At 46.4% G+C, this 26,040-nt stretch overlaps 3 protein-coding genes across 3 annotated transcripts; 2 read left to right on the top strand and 1 right to left on the bottom strand.

Moving 5' to 3' along the window:
• The first annotated feature begins 555 nt into the window (after positions 1-555).
• On the top strand, positions 556-12,361 carry Lrrc59 (leucine rich repeat containing 59). The gene is made up of 7 exons (XM_005321667.4): positions 556-903; positions 2,586-2,645; positions 4,302-4,460; positions 4,680-4,784; positions 6,926-6,998; positions 9,351-9,524; positions 10,382-12,361. Exons 1-7 carry the CDS (start codon positions 799-801, stop codon positions 10,627-10,629), a joined length of 924 nt encoding a protein of 307 aa, XP_005321724.1. The 5' UTR covers positions 556-798; the 3' UTR covers positions 10,630-12,361.
• On the bottom strand, positions 12,150-20,291 carry Eme1 (essential meiotic structure-specific endonuclease 1). Its single transcript, XM_005321669.5, has 9 exons — positions 20,157-20,291; positions 17,977-18,782; positions 17,764-17,891; positions 14,660-14,746; positions 14,444-14,565; positions 14,126-14,243; positions 13,787-13,902; positions 13,016-13,205; positions 12,150-12,771 (listed from the first exon to the last, which is right to left on the bottom strand). The coding sequence occupies exons 2-9, from the start codon at positions 18,743-18,745 to the stop codon at positions 12,595-12,597; spliced, it is 1,707 nt and encodes a 568-aa protein (XP_005321726.2). The 5' UTR covers positions 18,746-18,782; positions 20,157-20,291; the 3' UTR covers positions 12,150-12,594.
• Mrpl27 (mitochondrial ribosomal protein L27) lies at positions 20,146-25,660 on the top strand. Its single transcript, XM_005321670.5, has 4 exons — positions 20,146-20,301; positions 22,084-22,215; positions 22,484-22,551; positions 25,254-25,660. Exons 1-4 carry the CDS (start codon positions 20,262-20,264, stop codon positions 25,458-25,460), a joined length of 447 nt encoding a protein of 148 aa, XP_005321727.1. The 5' UTR covers positions 20,146-20,261; the 3' UTR covers positions 25,461-25,660.
• The last annotated feature ends 380 nt before the right edge of the window (positions 25,661-26,040 follow it).

The following is a 26,040-nucleotide window of genomic DNA, read 5'->3' as shown; positions in this document are numbered from 1 at the left end:
TAGGAGGAAATGTGCCCAGCATCCAGTCCAGGCAGGGATAGGAGTTTGCAGGGCAGGCCCGATCCAGCTTAGAAACGACAGTGGTTCATATCCCAGAGGCAGCTGGAGGTCTGGAGTGTTTTAAGCAAAGAAGAGACTTGGTCAGATTTCCATAAAAACCATCCCAGGAGCTGGGTGAGGGTGGATGGAAGCTACAGAGACAAGGGCAGAGGCAGTGGGGGGCGAGGGGGAGGAAGAAAAATCCAGGAAGTCCATGGTTATTTGGGGTTAAGAAAACAGTGAGCAATTTTGGAGAACACCCAGTTTCTGCTCCTAATCCAGCGGGTGGGGGTGCTCTGATGAGGTCAGTTTGGGTTGCGAACCCAGGTCTTGCTACTTCCAGGAGCATGGCCTTCCTACTTCCAGGAGCATGGCCTTTCGCTGCCTGTCCGCAGGCCATCAGGGAACCGGACTGCCACGTCTGGCTACCGAAATGCTCTGGCTGAGGCGGCGCCGTGCACGGTCCTGGGCACCAGGGGGCGCGCCCGTACTCGCTCGGGCCGCTCTGGCCCAACTCTTCTCAGTGGCCGCGGAAGGTGACGTGGACACGGAAGTGGTCGTCGTCGCAGCTGCACCGGTGGGAGCTGGGCGCGGGGATCGTAGTGCGTCCGGCCAGCGGACGGGCGGCGGTGGTCTCGCAGCGGCGGAGGGCGCAGTCGTGGTCCGTTGGGTGCGCCTCTGCTGAACAACGAGCGACCTTTCAGCCTCTCTCCTGCCCGTCGAAGCCCCGCAGTCGGGGCCAGCTCAGCCGGCGTCATCATGACCAAGGCCGGTAGCAAGGGCGGGAACCTTCGCGACAAGCTGGACGGCAACGAACTGGACCTAAGCCTCAGCGATCTGAATGAGGTCCCGGTGAAGGAGCTGGTCAGTATAGCCCCACAAGGCCCTGGAGCCCACTATGCTTGGCGCTGGCCTCTGCGTGGGCCGCCTTCTTTCTCAAGCCTCAGTTTCCCATCTTTAAAACGAAGTGGTGGGGGAATGCTAAGTGCTCGGTGGGTTGCTGCGTCCTGCCCCAGCGTTTCTGGGATGTACACGTGTCACTTTGGCGCTGTTCCAGAAGATAGGGAGGATTTGCCTGTCCGACCCTGGGCATTTTCAGGGCCAAGAGTGAATCTGTCTCCCTTTTGGGGACTTTCACAGCGCCCAGTTACGTGCAGGACCCCCGGTAGGAGCGGCCACGGGGTTGCTGGATGTATTTCAGAATGAATGAATGAATGAGTCGGTCCGGGAAAGCAGGCCTCCTGATAGACCTGGGTGTGGCCCAGAACCCAGCTTTTCTAGGAAGCTGGCCATCCCAGCTGGCTACTCCAGCCTCGAGGCAGCCTTCCTTGAAGAAGGTGAAGTCTCCTTGCTTGACTCTCAAGGTTTCATCCCACCTGCGTTGAACCTGACAGGAATCCCTGCCGACTACCCACCCCACCCTAAGCTAAGGCCTGGGGCCCCAAGGAACACATCTAGTTGCCATTGTAGAGCTGGGTCCCATGTCCTCTGCTTTTCTAAACCACCAGATCCCTATCCCCACCACTACCCCTCTGGCCTGCCTCACTTGGGATGGCCTACACTCTCCTTCCTTTCTTCCTTTACAAATTACATTTGCCCTTGACCTTTGGCCCAGTCTTCCCTTTACTGTGGCTTTTGGTGTGATGACTAGAATGGGATTCTCAGTTCATAACCCAGCTCCATTGCCTAATAGCTGAGTGCCCTTGGCAAGTTGGTTAACCTTTATGTCTAAATTTCCTCATTTATAAAATGGTACTAATAGTTTCCATCTCATATACTTTTTATGAGGATTAAATTGTAATGTAAAATGCATGGAAGGTAGCATGTGCTGATAGATGGAACTGTTATTGAGGTGTTTTTCTCCCTGTAGTATCCAAAACTTTTTTGGGTGGTCATACTTCATTTTGAGGACTTTTGACAGAAAAGTCAAGGTTGGCCCAAGGTCTTTAATTAAATGTTCACTTCGTTTCCCACCCCAAGATGATGGTCAACATTGTTTTAGTCTGGCCTTAGGCTGAAACGACTTAGTCCAATGGTCACTGCACATTATCTCCAGGGGGGAAAAATCTGGACACTGGAAAAATTGAGGTGGACTGTGAGGGCCTCCTTTCACTCTGCCTTCACTCTGGCATACCTGTTCCTTCAGCCACAAGTTGGCCATCACATATGGGATATTCAGTGCCTTCTTTGAGGAAGGCCCTGAATTGGGGAATATGTAAATTGCAGAGATTTATAAGACATAGTCCCTCCCCCAAAACCTAGTAAGGGGAGTGATAGAGAAGAATTTTAAAGTGTTATGGAGAATTTCTAAGAATTGAAGTTTTCCTTTCTTGGAAGTTCCACAGCTAAATCCCTCCTCTTTGTATTCTTCCCTAGATCTTGGTTGACTGGCTCATTTTTTTCTTTTATCCCCAGGAACATGATACTTTAGTAATTTTTTTTTTTTAAGGCCTTTCTTAATCGTGGGAACTTTCTTTGGAAAATGAACAGATGTCACTGAGTCGTTCCAGGTGTTGGTTTGACATGTTTTTCTTTATCTCTTCTAGGCTGCACTTCCAAAGGCCACCATACTGGATCTGTCCTGCAATAAACTGAGTAGTCTACCGGTAAGATTGGCAAGCAACCATGACTTCTGGAGCCTGGATGCATTGCCTTCCTGTTGCTGGGGGTGGGAGGGTCATAAGATATAATTTCAGGATTGGCCTACAGGCAGGCTCCAGCTAATCTGGGTATGTTGGGGAGGAGATGGATGGAGTGGCTTGTCTCAGAGGGAAGGGAATTGAGGTACAGGCCTTATTCTAGCAGTGGGGAAGTCAGGCCACAGAAAACAACATCGACAGGATGCTGGCTGGTCACTTACAGGGCTCATCTTCTTTCTTGCTTTATTCCTTTGAAAAGTAATTTACCTCCCTATTGCACAGAGGAGGCTAGAGACCATTTTGTTAGTTGCTCTGCATTGCAGAGAGAAAGTACTAATAGTTTACCAGTCCCTCCATGCATCTTGATGAGACACAAAGCAGAATGTGATTTTATAAGACTACCTTATCATTATCCTCCTAAAGACTTGAATTACTTCATATTTGCTTTTTTTATTGTTGTTGTTGTTGGGCACATCCATTTTGTGTCAAAACCTTTTGATTTTGCTTGCATCACTTTTCCCAGTTCTCCCTTTGCTCCCTTGCACCTGGGCAGGTGCTAGATTCCTTCAGCCCCTTCAGCCTCTGCTGGGTAATGACTCCCTCCTCCATAGCACTGCTCCTGCAGTCAGGCCTGTGTTTGCTATCACTGCTGCCTCTTCCACCCTTCTCTCTGGCCATGCCACTCCTTGTTTTATCCCAGGGTAGATTCCCACTGGGTTTGGCTTAGGGATCAAATTCAGAAGTTGGCAGTTTCTTCTTTGGATCATTAGTCCAGTTCTCTCTTGGCATTCTCCTGAGCCTCTTACTGTCTATAGCATCTTTTCACAGCTCATCAAAACTGTTTCTAACAGTTCAGGAAGCATCTGAGGTCCCACTTCTTCCAGGAAGTATTGTTTCTAATTAAAGAAGGGTAGCAATTCCTTGCAGCTTCACACCTGCTGTACACATTGCCAGAATCATTCGGCGCCCCCAAGTGCACTCTTCAGTCTGACTGTTTTGTTGTCTGTCCCAACAATTTCCATTTTGCTTGGCAGTGCAGATCCCCTGGCATTTACAAGTCCCCAGAGAGCATGAGTAGTGCCTCATTAGCCAGCTAGTGCCATCACTTTCAGATGGGTTCTGGGCAAAGGTTGAATGTGGGGATGTTTTGGCATTTGCTGAAGAAGAGCTGGGTTATAGGCTGGGTGGGCCCTAGCCAGTCAGCCAGCTATTCCAGGAACACTCATTGAGCACCTGTGCAAAGTTCTAGGTGCTGCAAGTAACAAGACTGAGATTGAGTACTCAAGGTTTAAACACTGTGTTTTGAGAGATCCTATGAAAGGTGAAGATAGGGTGCTGTGGGAGGACAGAAAGGTTCCTTATCACTGTAGTAGCAGTGTGGAAGATGAGCAGGAAGGAGAACAGAGGAGGAAGGGATGTACACATTTTTTTGCTAGATGGTACTACGCTGTCTTACGCTCGTGCTTCAGTCACGACCACTAGCAATGGCAGGTTTTCTCTCCATGTTCATGCTAGGAGGAAATAGCTGGTAAGAGGTAGAGCTGGGATTTATGCCTAGGTGCTTCTAACTTCGGGACTCCCTGGTGTGAGCCCCAGGCTTAAGTGGTCTCTCTCTGGTCCTAGTCGGATTTCTGTGGCCTCACACACCTGGTGAAGTTGGACCTCAGTAAGAACAAGCTGCAGCAGCTGCCAGCTGATTTTGGCCGTCTGGTCAACCTCCAGCACCTGGATCTCCTCAACAACAGGCTGGTCACCCTGCCTGTCAGCTTTGCTCAGCTCAAGGTAAGAATCCACACACCATGGTTTCACAGCCAGGCATGGCCAGGCCCAGGGACTGATTGTACATGACCCTGAGAAAGGTAGTCAAAAATATTACCTTGCTGGCCTGAGATGGCATCCCTGGGGGTGGAACACAGAGGAGCTTCCTTCTTGCCCACTCTTCTACCTAGAGGGACAGTGTGTGAACTCAGGCTTAGCCTGCCTCTTTACCTATCTCTTTAGAACCTGAAGTGGCTGGACCTGAAGGACAACCCCTTGGACCCTGTCCTGGCCAAAGTGGCCGGTGACTGCTTGGATGAGAAGCAGTGTAAGCAGTGTGCAAACAAGGTGAGCACGGGGCTCCTGGGTGTCTCCTTCCCATGTTCCCGTAGGACCTTCCTCGCCCTCTTGTTTTTTTTTTCTTCCAGGGCACTGATAGCTGTTGACTAAAGTGCTAAGGTCTCAGTGGAATTAGTCTGTTAAACCCTGGGGAGATTTGTTTCTATGTTTACCTTACAAGTACTAGAATACCACCATCTTCTACTTTATGCAGTACTTCCTTTTCTAAGAAACCAGGGCCTGGGCTGGGGATGCAGCTCAGTGGTAGAGTGCTTGCTTAGCATGTGCAAGGCCCTGGGGGTCATCCCAGCAAAAAACAAATTAAAAACCCAGTAAATCAAATGAGTAAATGAGGAAAACAAACCAAAAATCTGCATTAGAACACTATGTTGACATTAGTTTTAATGGGAAAATAGGGATAGGGGCTATATAACCCTTTTGAGGCACAGTTATTGTGTGAGTTTTAATAAAGGTATTCAGATTTATAAATTTAGGGCTGTGGATACAACTGAGTGGTAGAGTGCTTGCCTAGCATGCTCAAGGACCTTTTAATGCTCAGCAGTTGGGGAGGGGAATTATAAATCTATACCTATAAACAGAAAAGTCCAGTGCAGACATGGCATTTGATTATAATTGGGGTCATCTGATAGAGGAGTGAAGACCCACAGGCTTCTCACTAGGCAAACTTTGCCCTTGGCCAGTAACTATGACAATGTGCTGCCCTCCCTGCTCATTAAGAACAGTATTTTGTGGAGCACAATCACATACCTGTAACCCCAACAACTCCGGAGGCTCAGGCAGGAGGACTGCAAGATCGAGGCCAGCCTCAGCAATTTAACAATACCCTGTCTCAAAAAATAAAAGAACTGGTGATGTAGCTCAGTGGTAAAGTGCCTATGGGTTCAGTCCCTAGTACTATAAAGAAATAAAGAGAACAAGGTGCTTTAGAAGTGATGTAAATTCTAAAAACTGACAGCAGCTACCACTGATTCTTCCTTGGTCCTAGATGCTTTGTGTATGTCATTTCATAGTCTTCCTAACTCTAGGAAGTAGATATTGCTTCCATTTCTGTGCATACACTGTCATTTAGCTCTTCATTCAGCAGATATGTTGGATCATATTAAATTGCTATTTCACAGTTTGTGGCTTACAAAAGTAGTTTTTATTGAGTGCAAAGGTCTTTTCTGCTCACACATCCCTTTCAGACATGACCAGGAAGCACCATGCATTGTGGATATGGTCACTGAAGCCACAGTTTCTGGCACTTTGGCTCCAGAGCTGCAGCACACCTGTAAGCATTGTAGAGGAGTGGGTTGGGCCAGTCAGAATGATGTTGCTGGTCTCTAGGACAAAATCTGTCCTCTGGGAGCTCATAATCTCCATCGGAGCAGTCTCTCCCATTTTTGAACTACCTGTGTTTTCAGATAATTAACTCCTGACAGCAGTACTTGTAAAAAGGTAAAAAGGGACGTCTCTTAGCCAGATCAACTGGGTAATCGTGCATTTGTTTAGTATTCAGATTTTGTATTCAGACAGAAGCTTTGATGCCCTTACCATCATGCTTGCCCTTCTCCAGACCTGCACCTCTTTGCTGAACAGCCATTTTTATCAACTCGGCTGTCTTGGGAGAGGTGTCAGGTATCAAATGCCTCCAGTTACCTACACTCTGTGCTAACCACATGGGATACCTATGGACAGTATAGTTGCAATCTTACGACTGAGACAGGTTGCAAGGAATTACAGGGAGAGGGTTCCTGAAGTAGGTAAAGACAGGGGAGGGTTAGGAAAGTATATTGGAGGGAATGCTGTTCCTGCTGGTCAGGGAGTTTCTGAGAGGATCATATGAAATCATGCACTTGAGAGTGATTGTAGATGGCAGAACTGTCTGTAGATAATAGTCAATATTTTGTTCCAAAATTTTTTCCTGGCAGCTTTAGTGAACTGGGTTTATATGATTCTTCTACTGAGGTTGGTGTAATGACTTAGGATGCAGAAATGGGATTAAGTCATCTAGTTCTGCATTGCTGCCAGGGCCCCTGTGATCTGGGATCCTGAAAAAAAAAACCAGTCTTTTTTGAAACTTCCTGAGGAGACATGCACTTTGAACGCTACTACTTGGAGTAGTTCAGAGCCCTCCTTTCCTCTGACAGGTGCTACAGCACATGAAGGCTGTGCAGGCGGATCAGGAGCGAGAGAGGCAGCGGCGGCTGGAAGTGGAACGAGGTAGGTGGCTGTCCCCCATCTGGTCATCTTCCAGTCCTTAACCCAGCCAGTTGAGTCTTATGCTTCAGGTGCTGTGCTAAAGAGCGAGTGCTGATGGACAGTGTGGTGGTAGATGGTGTCATCTTTATCTGATGACTCTCTCCAGTCCTGGCTTCTCCACTGAGCTCCATCCTTATTCTTAGAGGGTTAAAAGGCATCTCAGAAAAAATAATTTGAGAAAAGGTATCTCAGATATGGCTGAAGCAGACCCGTTTACTTTTAGCCCTTTCCCAGTCTTCCCCCTAAACAAGAAGTCACTACCTTTGTAGTTATTCAAACCTGAAATAGGAAAGATGGATCCCTTTCTTTTGTTATCAAATCTAGTTTGTCAGCAAGTCCTCTTGTGACACTTTCTCTACCTTCAGCACTACCTCTGAAAGAGGACGTGAATGTGCCATATCCGTTAAACTCACCCTCACATGGCAGCCTGGGATATCTTTTTATTTTTGTTCTTATTTGTTTAAACATTTTGTGTGGTGCTGGGGATTGAACCCAGGGCCTTGTGCATACTAGGCAGTGCTCTAACCTAGAGCTATACCTCCAGCTCTTGGGGGGATCTTTTTAAATAAGCAGTGCTAATGTACCCTCTAATGACATTCCATTGAATTTAGAATGAAGTCCAAATTCAGGTGTTGGGACCCACAGGCCACCTTGGCCTAATGTTGCCTGCCACGAAGTGCCATTAACTTAGCCACTGGGGCCTCTTCTGTTGCTTGGATGCACTAACTATGGCCTTGCCTTAGGGGCTTTGCTTGGTTCCTTTCCTTAAGCTGGCTCCTGGTTTGCTTCCTGTGATCCCTCATGTCTGATCCAGTGTTGCTGTAGGTCAGCCTCAAACCTTGCCAGAGCACCCAAACTCAAGTAGCCATCCTACTTGCCACCCCTCCCCCACCTCTTCTGTTGACCTGGTGGCACATCTCTGTTTTTACTGTGTTCACTTATGGATCGTGTGTCTCTGTCTGTGCAGGTGCTAGAATCTACCCTGCCTTCTCCACTGATGCACCTCAAGTACTCAGAACGGTGCCTGGCATGTAGTGTGTTCTGCTGACTGGCTGACTTTTGGTCCCCTTACCAAGGACTACATGGTTATACAGAAGAGGTGCCTGCAGTACTGATTACAGGCAGTCCCTGAACTCATAATGCCCAAGTAATAGTGTCCCTTCTCCATGCACAGCCACCATGGCAGACAAGCCCATGTTCACTCTGACCCCCTCTGGTTTGCTTCTCGATGGTGCATATTCTCTTGAAGCTAGCTGTAGTGGGTTCTTGGCATTCTTGGTGCTCAGCCAGAATGTGGAGCTGGTGTGGCTGTAGAGAAGCAGTGGAAAGCTCTCGTACTTACAGTACTGCTGTTCAGCTACATTATGATTCAGATAGGCTTTAAAGTCCTAAAAGGACATTTAACTACCATTTTGTGGCATTCGGGCTTTGGAAAAAATGTATTTTAGGCTTCCAAATAACTGATTTGGAAATGCAGTCTTATAACCCAGTAATTTGGAAGTTGAGTGCTACATGTAAGCATACTTGAGCTGTTAAGCAAATGGAACATAGATTCCCAAGTTGGTAGATAACTGATAAATCATTTGTCACTTTAGAAAAACATTGCTGTTAGCTGTAACTCTAAATGTGAGTGATCATGGTCTTCTTACTTGCCCTCCTCCCCATGCTACATTGATTTCTAAAGTGTGGGAAGATAGCAGTCCTATAGGAGCAACCCTTTCATTGTTCCTTCTCCTCATGGCTAAGTTCTAGGAGGTTGTTGATTGCTCTGCCATTTGCTTTTTTTTTGAGGCTGGGCTCAAGTGACCCTTCTGCCTCAGCCTCCTATGTGCTGAGATCACAGGGTGCACCACCAGGCCTGACTTGCTCTGCCTTCTGAAGTAGTACCTAATTCTAGAGGAATGCAGACCTGTCACCTGTGCTTGTCTTAGTTCCCTTTGTTATTTCACTCCAATCTCTCCTGCCTGTAGACAGGGTATCCCTTAATAATCCCTTCAGGAAGCCCTGAGAGAGATTTTTAGCAAGAGCTTACTTCCTAGAGAGTAGAATGATGGCTGGTTCCTTTTTCTATTTCTGGAGGGTTTTGTTTCATTGTTTTTGCTGCAGTGCGGTGACGGAGCCTAGAGCCTCACATGTGCTCATAAGCAAGTGCTTTATCACTGAGCTACATCCCCAGTCCTTCTTTTTCTATTTCTTATGTGACCCATGGCATAAAGCAAAAGGCAGCTGAATTCTCGCTTTTAATTACTGAGGAAAGCAGGCTGCTGGAGGGTTGGTGGGAGAGGAGTCATGTTTGGGTATATTTTGTTGTAGAGGCAGAGAAGAAGCGGGAGGCCAAACAGCGAGCTAAGGAAGCTCAGGAGCGGGAACTGCGGAAGCGCGAAAAGGCAGAAGAAAAGGAGCGTCGGCGAAAGGAGTATGATGCCCTCAAAGCTTCCAAGCGGGAGCAGGAGAAGAAGCCCAAAAAGGAAGCAAATCAAGCCCCCAGTAAGTTTGCTGTCTGGGCAAAGTGGTAGCCTAGGGCAGACATGTGCATGTTTTCAGGCATGAATGAGTGAGCAAGCTCACAGACCAGTTACATAAACTACAGTCATACCTGGGAGTAGTGTGGGTGTCTGAAGAGTGTGGCCACGGGGAATAGAGGAGACTCTGGGGGAGCTGGTGCTGGCTGGCTCGTTTCCCAATGCCACATATGGGTGTGTCAGTCAGTTGTGTCCTAGAGCACCTTGGAGCAGGGAGTCTCACTTTCTCTAGGGCTGACATCCTAAAGTCTATTTTTTATTTTTTCTAATTATAAATAATATGTGTTCATTGCAGAGATTTAGAAATGATATAATCTCAGAAAACAGCAGTCACCTATGATACATTCCCAGTAGTAATTGCTATTTACAAGTGATATATTGTTTTACTTTTTAGGTTTTTCATACGTGTATTATATAATGATGACATTCACAGTATTAGTAAATCTGGACTCTGTTCCCAAACGGGCAGTAGTCTATCCCTGCTGAACACCCTCTGATAAGCCCTTCCTGCTCCCAAGGGGCTTCGACCATCTTCATGTTACTAAGGAGAGTGTAGGAACCTGGGGACTGAGCTACAGGAGTCATGCAGAATGAGTTCCAGTTTCCAGGCTAGTCCCTTGAGATCCCAGGGATGAGACATTTATGTTATGGTCTCTGTGTAGCAGAGTCTTGAAGAGCTCTAATATCCATAAGACATCTTTCTCCTCAGGTCTCGAGGAGTGGCTGAGTGATCTATCTGCAGGGAGACTTGCATAGACTATAGACAGTGGGTCTCCTCAAACTAACAGAACTTCATTTTATCTCTTATGACTATCTCTCCAGAATCTAAATCTGGCTCCCGTCCCCGCAAGCCACCACCCCGGAAACACACTCGTTCCTGGGTTGTGCTGAAGCTGCTGCTGCCTCTGCTGCTGCTGTGTGTGGCTGGTGGGCTGGTTGCGTGTCGGGTGACAGCACTGCAGCAGCAACCCCTGTGCACCAGTGTGAACACCATCTACGACAATGCTGTGCAGGGTCTGCGCCGCCATGAGATCCTCCAGTGGGTCCTGCAGACCGACTCCCAGCAGTGAGCTTGTCCTCCGTACCTGCTGCCTCCCGGCCTTGGAGCTCGGATTCCTGTGGAATTGGCTTCTGCTGGACACAACCTTTTTAGCGTCAGACCTACCTGCCATCATCAAATGGCTGCCAGTTGGTACTTGAGACCTCCCCTTTGTAGGACTTCTTGTTGTTCCTTAGTCAGGATTCCCTGGTGGAATGAGAAGAAATGGGAGGTGGGGAGGGATAGTTACCTGCATGCCTAAAGGAATAGGCTTGGGGGTGGGGAGAGAGAAAACAGCCTTTTTTAGTTATTGTACTAAGCTGTGTAAAGGCAAGGCTTGTTTCTACTAAATGGTCAGCTGTCACTACATTTATACTTTTGTATGTCACAAACCCTTTCTTTCATTCCTCCCTGGGTAGCCCAGGCAGATCAGGAGGCAGTGTGTTATTGGGGACTAGGGGACCACCACATTCAGTAAATCCAGTCAAAACTGGGGAGGGGGTACCTATTTCCTAAAAAAAAAAAAAAAATTCTGAGACATTCAACATTTTAGTGACCATCAAAACCTCTGGCTATGAAAGGGACTTCACAACCCTCAGCCCCATGTAACGCTTGTAGGCAGAGGAACTGAGGCCTTCCATAACTTGCCCAGTCTCCCAGATAGTGTAAGGTAGAACTAGACTCCCACTCTGGTATTCTTTCTTTCCTTGACATCATTTGGCCTCCTTTGTAAAGTTCAGAGAGAACAGAACTCACACCAGAATTCTGTCTCAGGCAAGGTGTAGACACTTCACAGTAGACAGAGTCATGACTCTATTCATGCCATCAGGGTCTTGGGCAGCTCCCGTGGAGTCCTGCCCTAACTTAAATAGCTTCCAGAAAATGGCAGCAGGCCCGCTCCTTGCCTCAGGTTCAGAGCATTAACTCCCTGAGTGCCAGGAAATGAGGAGGTGGATCTCTGCAAGGCTGCATTGTCTGTGACAGCTCCATTAGCACTAGGTGTGATTAAATACCTCAGAGGCAACCTGAACACTCAGCTTCATAGACACTGAGGCTCAGAATTGTCTGATTCTAGACCTATAACAGAAGGGAAGGAATGAATGTAAACTGTAGGAAATGAAGGGAAACAAGTAGCAACAACGGAGCTGAAAAGTGGTGCATAAAACTAAAGACTAGCACAAACTAGGGCAGTACCGTCCATTCTCTTGGCTGCTAAATTAAGCATTTTCTTGCCTATGCTTCATCTTTTCACAACAGCTGGATGAAGGGATCAGAAGGACCATGTCTTGGTGCTTATTCACTGAAAACCTAATTGCAAGCTCCTTGCCTCTTCCCATAGGGAGTAAGAACCTGCTATAGTTTAGAGACAGGGCAGAGTCCAGCTTTTTAGCCCTAGTGGCCCTTCCAGGGTAGTTCTATCACTCATGATTGTCTTGGAACTGGAAGAAAGGACTTTGCTCTCTCCTCCCCCAAGGTAGCTGTGCCACGCAGGTCCACACCTTACTCAGAATCACTACACATTCCTTAGTCTTCCTCCAAGCTCCAGAGCCATTGGTATAAAATGCTTTATTGAAACTTAACACATAATACATAACAATGAGATTATGAAAATACAGAAGTCAGCCTAGTTATCATAGTTCCTTTGGCTGGTTGAGGCAGCTCAGTGGCTGAGCCAACCTGCAGGCAAGCGTTCACTCCGACTTTGAGATTTGATGCTGATTCTTTTGGATTTCTACAATTATTAAATCCATGTCTGAGTGGTCTGTCTTTGTTCTTTTGTGTTTTGAGGGCTGGTTGGGGCAGGGGTAACAGCTGTTTTTGCTGGGAGAAGAGCAGAACCAAATGTCTTGGCCTTCTGCCCTGAGTTCACAGGGAATACGACAAGTAAGGAGAGACTGGGCCACCCCCTGGCTAGGCCTCAGAAGGTGCTTCCAGTTAGGTTCTAAGGTTGAGGAGGTAGAAATCAGCATTTTATCCTTGTCCCTGTGGACTAGCATCAGTCAGCACTATCTAAAGTGAGATCTGGCTGCAAACTGGTCATCTGAAGGTAGACACGCCTAGACACCTCTGGCCCAATACGGCGGGAGGTGGATGTCACTCCTTCCCCGCGGCGCACCTGTATGTTTGCCAGCAAATTCTGGCGTTCTTGCTCCGAAAAACACCGCCGATAAGCCTGAAAGCAGTAAATGATCTCTTAATGCTGTACCATCCCCAGCTGTCCTCCATCCATGAGCAAAAGGGTGGCAGGCTTGGTCTGGGGAATGATAACCCAGGGTCCCTCTGGGTCAGCATGAACTGAGCCAACCCACACTGCTGACAAACAGCATCTTTGGGTGTCCTCAACAGGGCTGTTCATGGAAGTCATCTCGGGGGCCCTCTGAGGCCAAAGCAGGTTAGGTGACCCTAGAGCAGCATACCTCTACCAGGAGCCTTGGGGAGGGATAGGCATCCACAATAGCACTGGCCATTTCCAGGCTGACTCGGTTCAGCTGCTGAATCTGTCTTCTCCAGACTAGTGCCAGTCCCCTGCCAGTGCGGTCTACCTTCACCCCTCCAGCCCAGTCGCTCTCCAGGCAGAAGGAGAAGCTGTTTTCATCTCGGAGTGTCCTGCAGATAACACAGCTGGGAAGCTGAGCTGCTCATTAGTCCTACACTTGTCCCTTCAAATAAGGCCTGAAAAGCACTCTGTCCAGTGACCTGGAGGTGGATACAGTGTCATATCTGGCCAGTTTGAGCCTTCGATGATTTGAGCAATTACTTCATTTCCAAGCACAGTGTTAGTTAAAAAACTATAACTAGTCCCTTTCATTACTATAGAAGGTACCAGATTCTTCTGCTTGTAAGCTAAAGGAGAATATTTTATTTATTGGTCCTGGGGACTGAACCCAGGGGCACTTTATCACTGAGCCACATTCCCAGCCCTATTTTTTTATTTTTGATGGTGCTGGGAATTGAACCCAGAGCCTTGTGCATGTGAGGCAAGCACTCTACCAACTGAGCTATATCCCTAGCCCCTCTCTTTATTTTTTGAGATAGGGTCTTGCTAAGTTGCTGAGGCTGCCTCAAACTTGTAATCTTCCTGCCTCAGGCTTCTGAGTTTTTGCTAGGGAAAACTAGCATGGCTGCAAGAATTATCCTCAAAGGCAAGTTCCTACATGGAGGCAGCAGGCTTTTCTGGGGACACTCACTTGAAGGGTGCCTCAGCCACGGCCTTTGTGAATGTGCAGGCGAAGTCAGCCAGTTCTTTCCAGCTCTGCACAATCCGAACCTGGGCTTCGGTATGTAGCTGCAGATCCACCAACGCCTAGAAACCCCAAGAAAATGATGGACTGGAAGGGCAGAGAGAGACTAGTTGGAAGTGGTTCTCCCACTGTTCACAGAGACTGCACCCCAGCCTCTTAGCTCCTTATTTGATCCCTTCTCTCCTACTCAGGCCAGTGTAGAAAGCAGTGTCTAGTGGGTAGTTTATTCTCTAGCAAACTGGATTACATGACTAGTGAACACCCCCATGAACAGGAAGTTCTTACCTCTTCCACTTCTACCCTGGACACCACAGGCCCTGTGCTGGGCTCTTGTCTCTGCTGCTTCTCCTTGGCCTGTTTACTTGACGCTCCCTGTTTCCTTCTCCTTGGAGGGTTCTGAGCCCTGGAGCAGGGGAGCAAAGTAAAGGACAGCACCTCCAGACTGCACGCAGGCAGAGGGGTGTAAGAAGAGTAGACCAGGACATCCCACAGGGCTTCCAGGGACATCATCTTGCAGTGATTTATAGATGGAGTGAAGAAACTCACCCTTGTTGGCCCAAGAGCTGCCTCATTTAACACTAAGTCTCCAGGGAAAATCCAAACCTGAAGCATTTCTCCTGATCCACAATCACCAACGATACAGCTTTCCCTGCTGTCCTTGCTGTGACGTCAGTTACAAAACCTTGAAGTGTGTCCTTCCCTTTTCCGGCACTGCCTGAACTTTCCTGTGTGAAGGGGCATAAGGTACATTAACATTCCCACCTGGTAAGAGGGCTGCTCTGTTCCATGCCTCAGTCCCACTCCTCTGGCCCTACCCACCTGCTTAAAGTTGCAGATCATGGACATAAAAGCTTCTGCCAGGAGTAACACAAGGACTGTCTGCTCCTCCACCCAGTCCTCTTCATCCTGCCAAAGGGCCCAGAACACAAGACAGAGAGGGAGGTCAGCAGGTGTGGGGCCCCATGAGAGACCCAGGTCTTCCAGGTGAATGAATTCCCTGCCCCTTGTGCTGTTTCCTTCTCCCCTCACTCCCCCCTTTTTTGTGGTTCTTGGGATTGAACCCATGTTAGGAAAGCGCTCTACCACTGAGCTACATTCCCAGTTCTTTTATTATTTTATTTTGAGACAAGGTCTCACTTAGTTACCCAGGGTGAACTAGAACTTGTGATACTCCTGCCTTAGCCTCTCAACCTCCCAAGCAGCTGAGATTATAAGTATGTGCCACTGTGCCCAGCTTCCTTTTCAACCCCCCCCACAACCGAGTACTGAGGATTAAATTCAGAAGGCTTTATTATGAGCCACATCCCCAGCCCTCTATTAATTTATTTTAGTTTTGGTTTTGGGTACTGGGGATTAAACCCTAGGCATGCCCCCACCTTTTTTTCAGTACTGGGTATCAAACTCAGGGCTTTAGACATGCTAGCAAGTGCTCTGCCACTGAGTTATATCCTTCACAGGGTCGCTTTACTGCTGAGCCACATTCCCATCCTCTTTATTTTTTACTTTGAGGATAGAGTCTGACTAAGTTGCTTAGGGCCTTGCTAAGTTGCTGAAGCCATCCTCCTACCTTAGCCTCTCATATTGCTGAGATTACAGGTATGAACACTCCACACCCAGCTTATTTTTTATTTTGAGGCAGGGTTTTGCTAAGTTGTCAAGGCAGGAGGATCACACTTGCAATCCTCCTGCCTCACCCTCTAAGTAGCTGGTATTACAACCATGTGCTACCACACCCAAACTTTTTCTTCTTGACTGAAGTCAAGGTGGCAAGGAACAATACTAGTGATCCTGTTCCTCCCTAGCCCTCAATTCTTTAACCTTGGTGCACTGCACTTCTGAAACACTGAATAAGAAAGGAAGCACTGGGGTGCAGCTCAGTGGATCATAACCTGCCCTACAAAAAGAAAAAAGAAAGCAAATTCCAAAAAAGAAGTAGAAGAGGAGGAGGAGGAGGAGGAGGAGGGGAAGGAGGAGGAGAAGGAGGAGGAGGAGGAAGAAGCGGGGAAATTGGCACATTTAAAGGGGCTGAGAAGCAACTGCCAATTTTTTGTGTGCATTCTGAATGGGGGAACAGAGGAAACAAATAAACTACTGCACTTTGAAGGTAGAGGCTAAGAGTTGAATGGCCCTTATAAACACAGGTTGTGGGTGAAAAAAAATCACAAGAGGAACCTCTGTGAGAATAACTCTTCTTCATAATAGCAAGGACGTAGTCAAAGCCGAGGCTGCTTCAGGGCCAACAATCCAACAGCAAAACAGTATAACGGAGAGACTGCGAGACTGCAGAGCAGGAATTTTGCAGAAAGGTTTCTGATTGGGTCCCTAAAAGCAAAAGCAAGACCCCTCAGATGGCAAAATGTAGATGGCAGTAACTCTGGGTTCTAGTTCTGGCTGTGGTTCTGAACTAGGCTTTTAAATTCTCTGAGCCTGTTTCCCAACCTGGGGTGTGCAGAAAATTCCTACTTTATAGGATAACTGAGACTGAAACAAAAAGAGAGGATACGGGAGTGCCTAGAAAGGATAAAGTGCTAGACAAATACAAGGGTTTGCTAATACCTTCAAATAAAAAGCATGGGTTATTGTTCTCAATTACTGAGAAAGTTACGAGATCCAGAAAGAGAAGGGGAAAAAAAATCTTGTTTTGTCTCTAAACTCTTGAAAATGATGGGTGGAGGACTGGGATGCACATACTCAGACATGAGGCATGACAGGTAAAGTATAGTAACCTAGGGATCCTCAGTGGGGAGGGACATACACTGAAGTCTACAAAATGCTGGTGCTGGGTAATCCGAATTCCCACAACAGGAGGACTAAAGTGATGTAACAGTGTCCTCATTTTACACATGAGGTCATTGAGGCACAAAAATATGTGTAATCCAAATAACTTACCCAGAGTAGCAGCAATAAAACCAGGAAGTTGGGATTCAAAGACAGGCCCCTTTCCCAAAGCCCAGTTAGAGAATTAAGAATCCTATGTGGATTATCTTCCCTTGCCCCACTCTGCCTAAGGAGGTGATCTCTACAGACACCACAAGGTCCTCGTGTTCACAGGCTCCCAGGAGGGAACCCAAATAGGGGACTGGAAAGGAAGAAGAGTGTGAAATCAGGGTATTTCTTTCCCTGGTTCCCTCCCAGTGGAGTCCTTTGGCATTTGCTACACTTCTTCACGAGAGGACATAAGTTTCTCTGAAGGTGGCCTTCTCTCTATTTCTCTTGAGGGTTTTCTTGGGATAAGTATTGGGGATTGAACTTAGGGGCACTTTACGACTGAGCTACATCTCCAGTCACTTTCCCCCCCCCCCCAATAGAGTCTAAGTTGCATAAGCCCTTGCTAAGTTGCTGAGGCTGGCCTTGAACTTGAGATCCGCTTGTCTCAGCCTCCCTAGTTGCTGGGATAATAGGCATGCACCACCTCACCTGGCTTTATGTCTTCAAAATTCTGCTAACCACTTTCTCCTCTCAACCCTCAGGCTCAGGGATTGTAACTGCTATGCCAGTGCCTCTAAACCAGAGCGATTTTTCCCACAAAGGACATTTTCTAATTGTTACAACTGGGAGGGGTGTTATTGGCATCTAGTGGGTGGAGGCCAAGGATGCTGCTAAAAATTCTTCAGTGTACAGCCCCCACCCTACAGAGAATTATCAGATCTAAAATGTCAACCTTACTGAGGTGGAGAAGCCAGGAATTATGCTAGCAAGACCCTGAGCTGCTGTGCTGTCCCTTGTAGTTTCCTTGTTCCCTGCCCACGCCTTGGGAAGCGATCTCTTTATTAAATCCTCCTTAAATTATCCCAAACTGAGTATGCCATCTGCTTTCCTGCAGCAGCCCTAAATGATATATACCCTTTAAAATAAAAGCATTATTTACCCTGTAATCCTAAAAGGTAGAAGGGGAGAAGAGCCATTAGCCAGAAGACCCCTACCTCAGCCAGTCCTGCCCGTCTCCTCCAAGTGATACTGCAAGGCACAGCCTGTGCTTCAATTGCACAGCAGCACTCCATGGACTGCAGAGCTCCCAGGAGCTGGCCCCCACCTTCCATCTGTAAAAGCACTGCAACAGATGGGAAAGAGCCTATCAGTGGGTGGTCCTGAAAGCAGACAATTCAGCTCAGGGTAAAGACAGATGCTAGGAGAACCTGGATCCAGCACCACAACCATGTGCTTTAAGCATTCCTCTGGCCTCTGGGCTTTCAGCCTGTTGACCAGCGTTGCCTTCTTCTTTCTTTCCTGTTGTCTTGGGATGCTTTCCTTCTGGCCTGCTTTTTCCTGCAGCTGGCATCTCTGCAAGTCTCTTCTTGGAACATTCTTCCTGTGCTTGGTTCTCTTCTGGGGCGGGGGGACATCAGAATTTGTTTTGGTTACTTCCAGGCTATTGTTCTGAACAAGGTGGGTAAACTGGTAGGCTGGAAGCTGAATGCGTGGATTGTCTAAGACAGGGTCCTGGTTATCTAGTACACTCCTCTCTAAGGTAACATGGAGGGGAACATCAGGGATCTTTGAAAAGGGCTGTTTTTTCCAGTCACTTGATGCTTCTTCATTATTTTGATGATTTAAAACACTTTTAACTAGGGAGCTGGAGTCCTCAGAGTTCAACTGCTTGTAGGTCAAAAACTTACACTTAAGCCTCTCAGCTAGGGGAACAAATTCCTCTTCGCCCTCACTTCCACTACTTAGTACTCCGACTGGTTTTATTTGTGTGAGAGTTTCATCAGTGTCTGAGACAGGTGGTGGATCTTTCAATCCTGGTGACAAAGGACAGGAGGCCTCAGAATCTGAGGAGTCAATCACTACAATCTTCTCTGCCCTTTGAGGCTGCCTCCTCTCTGTTGAAGATGGTTCCTTCTTCAGAAAGGAAAACGTTGGCAACTCCTCGGAATCACTCTCACTGGATTCTAATGACTTCATTACAGCCGCCACCAATATGTGCTTTCAAATTAATTGCCTAAAAGGAAAAGACATAAATGGTAGTGTCAATTCAGTTCACTAGACATGTTCTTATCACCAAGCTTCATGAAAATAAATGAGCCAGGTATGGAGGCTGAGGCAGGAGGATTGCAAGTTGGAGGACAGTCATGGCAATTTAGCAAGACCCTGTCTCAAAAGAAAAAAAAGGTTGAGCTTGTAGGTCAGTGGTAGAGTCCACCCTGAATTCAATTCCAAGAGGGAGGGAGGGAGGGAGGGAGGGAGGGAGGGAGGGAGGGAGGAAGGAAGGAAGGAAGGAAGGAAGGAAGGAAGGAAGGAAGGAAGGAAGGGAAAAGAAAAAATTTCAGTTTAGGGGGAGTAGCTCAGTCGTAGGGTGCTTGCTTAGTATGCACAAGGCCCTGGTTTTCATGCCCAGCATTGCAAAAATAAATAAAATGCACACTTTAGTGGTTTTCATACATTCAATGTTATGTAACCATCACCACTATCTAATTCCAGAATATTTTTATCACCGCAAAAAGAAATTTTACAGCCATTAAGAAGCCATCACCTTAGCCAAGTGTGGTGTGAATACCTATATCTCCAGCAACTTTGGGAGGATGAAACTAGAGGATCCCAAGTTGAGGCAGGCATGAGCAGAGAGACCTCACCTCAAAATTAAATAAAAAAGCTGGGTACAGCACTAGTCTACATGTGCATACCCCTGGTTCAATCTCTAGTAAAGCAAAAAAAGTCACTGCCTTGACAACCAAAAATGCTTCTATAAATTTGCCTATTCTGGATATTTCCTACAAATGGAATCATACAATATGTGGCCTTTTATGATTTCTTCTTTCACTTAGCTTCATGTAATATTCCACTGTATGACTATGCCACCTTTTGTTTATCCATTCATCCCTCGATTTAATTCCTTTCCTTTTATTTACTATCATGAATAATGTTATTGTGAACATTCACATACAAAGTTTGTGTGGGTTTATTTTCACAATTCTCTTGTGTATATACTTAGGACTGGAACTGCTGGGTCATATGCAAGAATCATTCTTAGAACAAATACTGTAATACTGTAATCTTCCTGGGTCTCAATTTTCTTTTTCAGTATAATATGGCTTGAAAGAATTAAATGAAATAATGCATTTACCACGCTTAGCATCATCTAGCATTTTTTTGTTTTTACTATGTAAATTTAATATTACTAGGGAGGGGTCCTGGGTCTCAATTCTCCTGCCAAATGACGGAGTGGGACAGGCGGACCCCTGTGGGTCACGCTCCTCACTGCGGCGGCCGGCGGACCGCTGCAGAACTCCCCGCACGCCCCGGCCACCAACCCCTCTGTAGTCGTGCCCAAGCCCGCAGCCTTCACCGCGGAAAGTCCGCGGCCCGCAGAGCTCACCTGCAACTTCCCCCGCCACTCTTTCAACTGGCACGTATAACCCGGAAATAAACCTCCCGGTAGCGGAAGCAGATTTCCAAGACCGGAAGCGAGTGTGAGGCAATCATGGCGTCGGCGCTTCTGGCGCTGAGGACGCGGGCAACTAGTAAGTGGGGTGCCGTAGTCTTTTCGGGGCGAACCGGGAGGGAGGCCGGGAGTTGGAAACTGCCCCCGCGGGTGGCCTTGGATGCATTGGGGGCGTGCGAGGGTTGAGGGGGGGGGTGCTGCCACTGATCACGTGACAGGTCTTGGGCGCTCCTGTGCGGGGAGGGGCGGGGAAGCACGTGTCCTTCCTCTATCTGGAACCCAGAGAGAGGACTTCCTTGGCGGTTACTGACGCAGGCACACCGCTTCCCCTCTCTTGGTTTGTGTGGATCCTTTTTTCCATGGAAAGGACTGAGTCCAAACAAAGTTAATCCATTTGTTCAACAGATTTAGGTCGTTTTCTGTGCCAGACACATATTTTCAGAAGAAAACCTGAAGACATGGCCTCTAGCCGCTGGGCAGTTCTTGCTAGTAGATGGATCAGTAAGCATATATCAGTAAAATAGTTGATTTTTACAAGTGCCATGAAGAAAGAGAGTATGTGCATCCTCTTTTAGATTGAATTCTCAGGAAAGTGCTCTAAGGAAACCTCTGAGGTTTAGACCTAAAGAACAAAAGGAGGCGGGGCAAGGTTGCACAGGCCTGTAATCCTAGGGAGGCTGAGGCTGACCAGTCCTTTCCAGGCCAGCCTTAGCAACTTACTAAGACCCTATCTACAAATAAAAAGGGATGGCCCTTACTATCTCATTTCTCCTTACCAACTCCTTACCAAATCAAACTTAGGATTCTCCTGCCTCAGGCCCTTCAGTTGCTGGGATCACAGGCCTGCACAACTCTCCCTGGCTTTTCTGTTAATTCTTATCCGTGCTCCTTTGTTCCAGCTAGTTTCTGTTCTCATGAAAACTTCAGAAAGCTAGGCTTCCAAAATGCTTAATAAAGAGGCTGCAGACACTCAAAAAACTTCCTTACAGATGTTTGCATAGTACTCAAACCATGACTGAGTCTGGAGATCTAAAAGCTAGGACTGCTGTTCCTAGGTTTGTTGTACAGCAAGAGGCTTCCATGGTTAGTATGAGTTTGAATTCATTGTCCTTTTTAAAATAAATGCCCTACCTTCTTGGCCTTGCATTTGTTCTTATTTAAAATAAATGCCTTTGAGCACTTTAGGATGAGGTCAGATTAACTTCTTACATTGTATTGATCTTGGTTGGACTTCTGTTTGATGTACTTTGGAAAGAAAGGGAACAACTTGCTAAAGTGTCCAGAAGCCTGTGGAAGCCACGCTCCACCAATTGCGCTTTTTGTATGCAAGTATCTGGTTGCAGTGGGTGAATGGATAGCTTCAAAAGGGTGGGGAAGCTGCAGCTGAGGCCGCTCTGGGTGTCCTGTTGTTGGCCTGTCTGGGTTGGCTGTGCTTCTCCATGGGGTGTGAGGGTGAGTGAGGCTCTGAAACAGGCAGTGCTGTGGTGTCCTCTTGCCGGCTTTTTTGGTTTCTTCAATAGGACTGAATGTGCCAGGATCCAGAGCATGTGATTTTTTTTTTCCCATTTATATTTTCCTATTCTCCCCACATCTGTACACCCCTCTTCCTAGCAAGTACATGCACACACATACACTCCTATGCCCCTACCTCAGGCAGCACTTAATCTCCAGACAGTATAAGAAATGAATGGTCCCCTGCTATGGGAGAAGGCCAAAGGACTTCCAGAAATTCCTTGAAATCTAACACTTAGCATTTCTGTTCCCCTCACACATCTTTCTTATTTCCCCTGTCACCTCTTAGCTTAGCAAATGGGCCATGGAGGCAGAGAAAGATCTAACAGTGTTTCTGTTTTCTCTGTAGTTACAGCCCTGTTGAGCCCTCCTTCAGCTATAACTCTTGCTGTCAGAAATGCATCCAAGAAGACGGGTGGTAGCTCCAAAAACCTTGGTGGAAAGTCACGAGGCAAACATTATGGCATCAAGAAAATGGAAGGTGAGAATATGTTTTAGCTTCCATACTTCAGTTTAGGGCTGAAGTATCTTGAAGACGAGTAAGTGTGAACTTTAGCTATGAAACTAGAGTGAAGAGGATGCTGGGTAGGGGATTGGGCACTGCTTGGACCATTTGGCAGTTGTTTCTGTTGAGGGACATGCTTAGAGGTTGGTGTGCAGCACTTGGGCCAGCCAACATGTTTTCCTAGAGGTTTGCTGTGCTGTCATATCACTGGGGCTGAGAGCACACTTGTGGACTTCTCTTCTAGGTCACTATGTTCATGCTGGCAACATCCTTGGGACTCAGCGCCAATTTCGCTGGCACCCAGGTGCCCACGTGAGTTGCTTGGGGGCCCTCCCCTTTTTTCTGGGACCACCTTTCTGTCCCTAAATACAGTAATGATAACAGTTACATTTATTGGATGCTTACCATATGCTAAGCATTGTGCTTATTCCTGACCTTACTATCTCATTTCTCCTTACCAAATCCCTGTCAAGTGGGATCCATCCTCATTTCACAGGTGAAATGCCAGAAACTTAAGAGAGTGGCAGGGCCCAAGTAACAGTGTTGTCTAACATTAGATGATTGCACATCCTATGTTTCATTTTCTTTTCAGTGGGAAATAGGAGTGGGTTATATAATTTGATACGTGGGGCAACTGCAGCTACCTGAGCACTGAGAAGCAATAAGCTTAAGCTATAGTAATGCAAAGATTGAAGTTTTAAATGTTTTTAAAAGTTACATGTTTTTAAAAGTTCTTAATAATGTACAATTCTAAGCCAGGCATCATGGTACACATCTATAATCTCAGCTACTCAGGAGGCTCAGCAGGGAGGTCACAAGTATGAGGGTAGCTGGGGCAACTTAGGGGAGACCTGTCTCAAAATTAGAAAAAGGGCTAGAGATTTAGCTCAGTGATGAATACTCCTGGGTTCAATCTCCAGTACCAAAAATAATCTTTTTTAATAATATTGCACATATTAAGAAAGTAGACATTTCCCTTTTTATGACTGAAAGGAGCTTTTAGAATTAAATTCAGATTTAAAATCAAATTCAGTAAATTATTTTTCTTCTATTAAAAAGTAATGATGGTGGCTGGGATTGTGGCTCAGTGGTAGAGTGCTAGCCTAGCATGAACGAGGCACCAGGTTCGAGCCTCAGCACCACATAAGTGTAAAATAAAGATGTCTACACTTAAGAATAAATATTTAAAAAAAAAATTTGAATAAGAGCTGGGGTTGTGGATCAGTGGCAGAGCGCTTGCCTAGCATCTGTGAGGCACCGGATTGGATTCTCAGCACCATCTATAAATAGATAAAATAAAGGTCTGTTGACAACCAAAAAAATATTAAAAGAAAAAAACTTGAATAAAACAACAACAAGCAGTGTAGTGAATAGGGAGTCTGCCTACCCGTGTTTGCCTTGATGTTACGTTAGCCTAACATTTTGGTTCTCCTTTCCAGTCCTCAGTTCTTAGAGGGTAATAGCCTTGTAAGTTCAGATATTTTCTTTGATTTTTTTTTTGAGTCTTAGTAAATTAAGTTCAATTTATTCATTTTTCATGATTTCTAAGATTTTTCTTTGCATAAACCTGCTATGTGGTTGAAAGGTAGCTTGAATTTAGTAAAAACAATTTACTGTGTGTGTCAGAAATTAGATCCATATCAGGCAGGGATTCCAATTTCAGCAGGTTGGGCTTAGTTCATGAGATAGAAGAGTTCTTTGTTAAGACAGAACTATACTGTACCCTTCACATTATTTTAAGTGATAATTTAGTCCCCCCTCCCCCCGCCTTTTTTTTAAATCATCTACCCTTCCTCAGTTTAGTTTCCTTTGTAATTAAGCTTCCCACCTCTTTGTTGTGGGTAGGAGGTTTTTGTTGGTTTGTTTTCTAGTACTGGGGAGCAGTGATAGCCAAATGTTCCACATTCAGCCATACCCCCAGCTCATTTATTGCTAACTTTAATAGACACAGAAAGGCTGATAGTAATCTGTAATTATTTCAGAGATGCTTATTTGAATGTGAATTGATTTCAAATGCTGTAGCTTTATTTTTTAGAATTTAAAAGACATTGGATATGTGGCTAGAGAACTCTTGGAACTTGCTAAAATAACAGTGGTAAGAGCTAACAAGTTTTCGAGTTCATAGCATTCTAAGCTCTCTGTGACCATGAACTCATTTAGTCCTTAAGATGACTTATAAAGTAGTTAGTATTATACTGAGACACAGTAAAATAAATTGCCAAGGATCTTAGTGCTTAGTAGTTGTCATATGAAAAATGGGACTGAGAATAGTACGTAATTCACAAGGTCAAGATTAAATGAGTTGATATAGATGTATACATATCTGTGTGTATGTGTATGTATACATATATTTGTGTATGTCATTAAACACCAGTTTGATGTACATTTTCATTTATATAAAGTTCAGGCTCTATCATAAATATAGATTGCCAGGCATGGTGCTACACATCTGTAATCCCAGCGGCTTGGGAGGCTGAGGCAGGATTGTGAGTTCAAAGCCAGCCTCAGCAAAAGTGAGGTGCTGAGCAACTCAATGAGACCCTGTCTCTAAATAAAATATGAAATAGGGCTGGGGATATGCTCAGTGGTGGAGTACCCCTCAGTTCAATCCCTGGTACCAAAAATAAAATAAGGGCTGGGGATGTGGCTCAAGTGGTAGTATTTTAAAGTCTAAATAAAGTATTTTTTAAAAGTATTTTAAAGTCTAAATAAAGCACGTTTGTAGGGACAATGATTTGAGGCATTTTCCCGGGTCTAGTTTTGGGACCATTCAGTGTGGCTTCCAACCATCGTTCTGACACAGCAGCCAACAGATTTGGCTGTTATAATTTTCTTTTTCCTCTCTGTTATGGAGCAGAAGGCAAAAAAGTACTAAGCAGTGGGAAGGGAAATATGGAGTTCTCTAAACCTCACCATTCAGCCCCAGGACCTGAATCTTGGGGGGAGGTCTATGTGGAGGCTCTAGGATGTACCACCTGGCTCTTGATCCAACTAACCAGGTCTGTGTGTTGCAGGTGGGGCTGGGGAAGAGGAAGTACCTGTATGCCCTGGAGGAGGGGATAGTCCACTACACTAAAGAAGTCTACGTACCCAATCCCAATAACTTGGAGGCAGTAGATTTGGTCACCAGACTGCCCAAAGGTGCTGTGCTCTACAAGACTTTTGTCCACGTTGTTCCTGCAAAGCCTGAGGGCACCTTCAAACTTGTAGACATGCTTTGAAGTCCTGGTTGAGGCCTTGGAACAGAGACTGGAGCCCAGGTGACAGGAGAAGGTGATATCAGAAGTCAAGTATTAGGGTCACAACAGGGCCTCTAAGGAAGAGGTCTGTTGGAAGTTGACTGTAGGAGACTCGGATGACTGTCGGGATACCTTTTGGAAGACCTTTCCTGGGCCTAAATAAAGCCTGCTGGAATCACGAATCTGTGCTGTTTGGGGACAAACTTAGATGAAGCTGCTTACTGCTTTGTTGGTTCTTACCCGTGTTCTCTTGTGCACACTAAAGGGAGAAAGCAGGAAGGAATCCTGTCAGAGTGAGGAAATGAAAAGGGGGGTTTTGTTTTGAGGAGAGGGTTACACTGGCACCATTTCCCAGAGGAAAAGAAAGAGGAGAGCTTGGTATCCCAGCTGCTTTCCCTGTGTATTCCCTAAAAGTCCAGGTGCTGGGTGCTGGGAGGGAGAGAGGTCAATAGAGGAAGCAACACAGTTGTATTCTCTCTTAAAGCCACATGCAAAGGAGCAGGCTTTAGCCCCAGAGATGGCTACACAGTAGGCCCCTGCCTCTCTGAGGCCAGAGCAGAGT

Source organism: Ictidomys tridecemlineatus, chromosome 3 (assembly GCF_052094955.1).
Source record: "Ictidomys tridecemlineatus isolate mIctTri1 chromosome 3, mIctTri1.hap1, whole genome shotgun sequence".
Lineage (NCBI taxonomy): Eukaryota > Metazoa > Chordata > Mammalia > Rodentia > Sciuridae > Ictidomys > Ictidomys tridecemlineatus.
Note: the sequence above shows the minus strand (reverse complement) of the source record. Positions and strands in the feature narration are given on the sequence as shown.